At 33.6% G+C, this 6,000-nt stretch overlaps 1 protein-coding gene across 1 annotated transcript in view; it reads right to left on the bottom strand.

Moving 5' to 3' along the window:
* Positions 1-422: 422 nt before the first annotated feature.
* Positions 423-6,000, bottom strand: part of LOC149084821 (uncharacterized) — a 77,424-nt gene continuing 71,846 nt past the window's right edge. The window contains exon 7 of the mRNA XM_089232564.1: positions 423-1,970. Coding sequence (XP_089088690.1) covers positions 1,068-1,970 — 903 coding nt within the window. The 3' untranslated portion in view covers positions 423-1,067. The remainder of the gene's footprint in view (positions 1,971-6,000) is intronic.

The raw sequence follows: 6,000 nt of genomic DNA, 5'->3' as shown, positions 1-6,000 counted from the left end.
AAAGCTCATTTTTTTATTTTAATAACTATATTAAAATTGGAACCTGGAACATGAATGACATATCTGTGTGTCACACGGTATTTGGAAACTGTTTTTTAATTGGAAGTAGACTTCTTGGATCAACGGTTCACCATTAAAATGCCATACCCCATTTGCTATGCACCCTGTATATAAACCCAGAGAGGTTATGATTATGTGGTTTTTAACTGCTTGTCCAATTTTTGTGCCCCTGCATACTCTTCAGCTTTTATTTTCAGTGAAAAAAATTCATGAACTAGTAATGTAATTCATGAATTTTTTTTTTAGGTTTGGGGGAAAAAAAATTAATGTGATCTCTATCCTGACATAATTGTATTACTTATATCAGGTAACCTAAAATATAGCAAGTAGTATTATTTTTTTAAAGTTTTTAATGTTTTTTTGCAAACAAATGCATACGAAAAAACATCTGAGGTGTAATCTGACATCAGAGCTGAACAAAAAACCGTAATGTCAGATGAGATCAGATATAGGATGAGAATGGGTTTATGGGTTATGAATATTTACTGCTTCAGTTTTCTTAAATATTGTAAATTTAAAGAAATAACTTCCACATGATCGAGATTAAAAGAAAAAGAAAAATATTTTTTCATCCCCCCCAACAATGCACTGACTGCAATTTACTCTGAATTCTCAAACGAAGCACTCAAACTTATTCAATAACCTAATGAACAATGTGTGGATTCAAGAAAATAAAAATATGCCATATAACTTACATTACTGGAAATAGTTAAAATCAGCATGCCAATTTTTAAAGAAATGTGGCTATGTTTCTGCTACAAACTGACATTAACTAACAAATTTGAAATATATCGTATCAACAAAACACTTTACCCTGATCGTATAAAATAGAACCCTGTATGTGCCATAAAATATATCAGGAAATCTTGTTTTCTGATATTTTAATGAATTAATGAAATATTATTTAATTTAAGAAAAACATGTTCTATCATGGGATATACCACATCTTCTGGCACCCATAGTATAACAGAGTTTAACTGCAGTCATCAAATTATATCAGCCAATCTTTAAAGGTCATTAAGAAATGGAAATAACCACTCTATGAAGTAACTTATCACAACGCAGAAGAAGCCATACAGCACTGCGTCAATTATCATTGGGCCATAATGTTGCCACCACCAGTCATTATTTGGAGGTTGCACCAAATTATCAACATGATCAATACCATCATTTCCAGCATCATTCTGGTGAAGTACCTGAGAATCTGAAGGATCACCATCTTCATTTACAGCATCTTTCTGAAGACCTTTGCTGTTTTGTTGCAAATGATCAGCAGTGGCCAAATTTTGCTGCATCAAACAGGAAGTGGTTGAAGGATCACCAGAATCACAGTCATCACCACCACTGACTTTCTGCTCACCACCACCACCACTGACTTTCTGCTTATCATGCAGCATAGACTCTGTATCAGAATCAACACTTCCAGTATCAAAAGATGCGTTTTTCATTGAATGCTCAAAGGCAGATACTGACTCTAGACATGGATGGTCATAAGGCGGCAAAGTTCCACCAAGAATGGCATCATCCTTCTCATCACAAGCTCTCTTCTTTACTTGCATCAAGCTTTTCGTGTCAGAAATCAAATTAACATCAGACTGAAGCCCATCCGAATGATCTTGGTTACTACGCTGCACATGATGATCATCAATAACAACAGAGTCTTTCTGAATAGTATCATTTTCATCTGATGAACACAGAAAACCATGTGTCTCTGTTTCATGACATCCTTCACTTGTATTAGGTAACGGTACCAATCCAGGTAGACCTACAGGATGCACTTTAGTGATAGAGTCAATCACGGTTTCTTGTGCATTTTCACACTGGACCTGACCAGTAATTTCTTTAGTGTTTATATTTGAACTTTCTTCCAATTGGTGTGGTGGAACATCTGAACCTTCAATACTTTTCAGCTGTTTCAAAGAAAAAATGTATTATTATTCTTTGATTATTAGTGTTATTAAAGAGAAAAACATTTGTCTCAGATTTTTTTATAGCTAAAATATTTTAGTGAGGCATAAAAGCTGCATGAAATCCTGTTCTGCAGAGAGGAAGAGGGGGGACACTATAGCATACTATGAAAAATTTGTTTATATTACTTTATCACTTGTTTACTGAACTCAATAGAGCTGAATTTTTTCCCAGAAATGCATTGTTGCAAATCTTTTTACCTTTGAGAAGATCTGAAATGTTGTAAAAAGAAGAAATGTCTCCCAATTTTTTTTCCAGACATGCATAAATTTTCACAACATACTGAGAAATTAAATTTTGCGGATGCTACATTGAAACCAATATTTGGAAAGAAAAATGATTTGTCTCTTCCAATATTGATTTTGGCATAACATCAAGAAAATATTCAATTTCTCAGCATATATTGGGATGAAAAATCTCTTAATGCATAACATAGTTTTTATTTAAAACAATTTCACAAAAATCAGTATAGAGGAATGCTTCTGATGCACTATAGTGCATCAAATACTTGGAATTTTGGAAAAGGATGAATAAAATCTCTTTTTATGTGTTCTATGTGAACAAAATTCCAAGAGAAGAAAATGTGTTCAACATAATGTCCTTGAAGACATTTATACACACCTCTTCATAGAAAAAAGATTTAGTGAACTCCCACCAACAATTCTATATATATATCACCATAGCTGACTTTATTTTTCACCATCTAGGTGGTTGGCAAGTAGACAGCCAAATCCAAACTATCTGATTAGAGGATTGGAATGATGGCCAAGCACAATGGAATACGAGAAAAGAAACCAACATTTTGTTGTAGTAGATTGACAGTTATGTCATATAGTGATACCTTTGCAAATGCCATCCAGGAGTGCCAAAGTGCAGCAGGTCATTTAAATTCTTTCATTATTTGTCTCACAAACATTGGTTTCAATTGTAAGATTATTGGTGTTTTTTGGGGGGGAGGGAGGGCAAAATGCAACATATATTTTCTTCATTTAATATACAGGGTGATTATAAGAAAACTATCCCGACATATGGGTCCCTAACTATTATACCATTCACAGAAACTGAATGAAATTTTGGCATAAGGTATTTTGAGGTATGCGCTCAAGAATGATATGGAAAACGACAGTGTCACTCTAACAGTTACGGTTACAGTGAGAAAATTTCGAAAATATCAAATGGCAACACCAAGTTTTTTGTATTGGAATGTGATCTCCATTGTGAAAAACCCTAAATAGCGTTCGAACGGCAACTGTAGCATGAAAATCACCGGCGGTAGATAGGCTAAAAGTGAGGACAACCAATAAGGACAGAGAAGCAGCATAAAATAAAGCATTTTATTGTGTTTCACAAATTTTCCACATGACCTTGTGGAGGACTAATCAGGCTGGGATCTCAGCCGAAGAAACGGTGTGATGAATGAAACGAACATTAATGCTCTGGTGCACGGCAAAGTCCTTTTTACTTTTTCCTTGCCTAGCTCCGGGGATTTTCGTGCTACAGGTGCCATTCCAATGCTATTTAGTGTTTTTCAGTATGGAGATCGCATTCCAATACAAAAAACTTGGTGTTGCCATTTGATATTTTCGAAATTTTCTCACTGTAACCGTAACTGTTAGAGTGACACTGTTGTTTTCCATATCATTCTTGAGCGCATACCTCAAAATACCTTATGCCAAAATTTCATCCAGTTTCAGTGAATAGTATGATAGTTAGAGGCCCATATGTCAGGATAGTTTTTTTTATAATCACCCCGTATATATGTTCTCTATACAAATCTACAATTTTAGATTGATCGTTGTCAAATTTTATGTATATACCAAACGAGACCCAACTTGAATGATAGGCCACTTTAAAAGTTCGTCAAAGCTGGGCAAAAAACTGGCGGGCAACAATGGTTCCTGGGCCTCAACAATCACTTTCAGAATTTTTACTTTGGTTACAGTGGTTCCCTAGCAATGTGTTTCAGACATGCATATGCCTTTATAATGGTTTGCCACTTTTTCAACCCTCCCAGTAATTGAAGAAAACCCGGGCAGCGCTGAGTATTATAGCCAGTTATATGTATTTGTTTTACATATATTAATTACTCAGTGTGTGTTCATGGGTTTGTTTTACATATATTAATTACTCAGTGTGTGTTCATGGGTTTCTTTGAGAAGCTTTCTCTACCATCAGAATATTTAGCAATAAGAGTAACTTAACCTGGTTAAACTGATAAAATAAACTTTAGTTAGAGGGCCTTCAGATTTTGCATGTTTTTAAAAATAATTAGTTTGATTCACATGAGTGCTAATTATGGTGCCCAATTATAAGGAAAAACCAAATTAAATTTTTTTTGAGAGGAACCACTTTTACTTAAAAAGGACCAGGGTAAATTAGAGTAGAACCACATCTGATATATCTAATGAACACAAAAATTTAATACAATATAAACAATTTAATACAATATAAAAATTTAATACAATATAAAAATTTTAATAAATACAAATACTTTAATTATTAAAATAACTGTACATATTATATCTTTCTGTTATGTCCCTTCACCAGCAGACATCTTGTTCAATGTTATTATTAATTAACATTAATTATTAATCACTGTATCTCCATGTTTTTAAATCAGAGCAGCCCTTAAGGATGCTTGGCAGGTGCGGTCACAATAGGCCCCGCATTTTAGGGGCCTCAATTTTACGGTAACAATAATTTCTTTCATAAATTCTAAATTTTCATCAATTCTGGAACTCTGCATTTTCATCTAGAAAGAAATAATTTTGGAATTATTTTTTTCATAAATTATGAATTTCCGCCATATCTGGTGAACTTGTTTTCTAATAAATTCTGAATTTTCATCAATTCTGAAACTATTTCTTTCATTTATTTTGAATTTTCATCGCAAAATTCTGAAATTATTTCAATCATATATTCTGAATTTTTATGGGTGCTGGAATTATTTCTTCCATTTATTCTAAATTTTTGATTTCCCCCCGGCAAATATGGAAAATCAGAAAATAACACAAACCATAAACTTTTATTTTTTAGGTATCTTGTTTATATCTACTTTATGTGGCAGAAGTATAAGGGGGACATCCAGTGGTTCTTAGTAATGTTTGAGAATGTTATAATATCTGTTAGCCATTTCTTCATTTCAGTTAATTTTTTCGAGTATTGTAATAAGACTTCCTCTGCCAACTTTTCTACTTGTGAAAAAAAGTACCATAGATGGGTCTATTTTATGGAAGCAATCCATTGCTGATTTAAACTTACAAAGCCCTTGCGCTATGTTTGTGCTCATAATGAACTTGTCTTCCATTTCCTAATCTTGTTCATCTTTACTGATTTGGTTCCAGAGCAGTCAGCTTGATTGATCCCTCCTCTCGATTTCAGAATTGCTGTTAATTAATTTACTAATTTCTTCTATGTCTACATCAGCAAATCCTTCTCCATTCACCTATTTCAACAACATGATAATGTCTTTCATAACCCCTTATATGGCTTCATAGAAATGAATGTGTCCTTGGACATGCATTGTTGCCAAAAGTTCTGTTCCTATCTTTATAAATTCCATCGCTCTAGCAATGACACTAATGACATCAGTGAAATTCATCCATGGCTTTAAGATATTTCTTGCATTTGCATCTTCTTCAATCGCATGTACAATCATCTTATTAAGTAAACGTGCATATGTAGTGAGCTATAAATATTCGCATAACACCTCATCACAAAGCTGAATGCCAGATGTTAAGTTATGAGGCAAAAAGGAGGACAAGCATTCATTACCCAGTATTCAAAGAACTTTGAATATAGCATGTCTTCACTGTCCAGGTACATTTTGACTTCCCTAACAAAAAGGCCAAAGGGTTTTCATAGTTCAAGCTGTTAAATTGTTTGTACAAATACTGGGAAATGCAACTTTTTTTAATTTTTCCCTTATATTTTTTCTTGCGGACCAAGAAAAAATGTCATCGTAGAGGGATT

This window comes from Pholcus phalangioides, unplaced genomic scaffold (assembly GCF_987345545.1).
Source record: "Pholcus phalangioides strain wild (caught in Gottingen) unplaced genomic scaffold, Ppha-v1.0 ptg000007l_1, whole genome shotgun sequence".
Taxonomy (NCBI): Eukaryota; Metazoa; Arthropoda; class Arachnida; order Araneae; family Pholcidae; genus Pholcus; species Pholcus phalangioides.
This window is presented reverse-complemented; position numbering and strand designations above follow the sequence as displayed.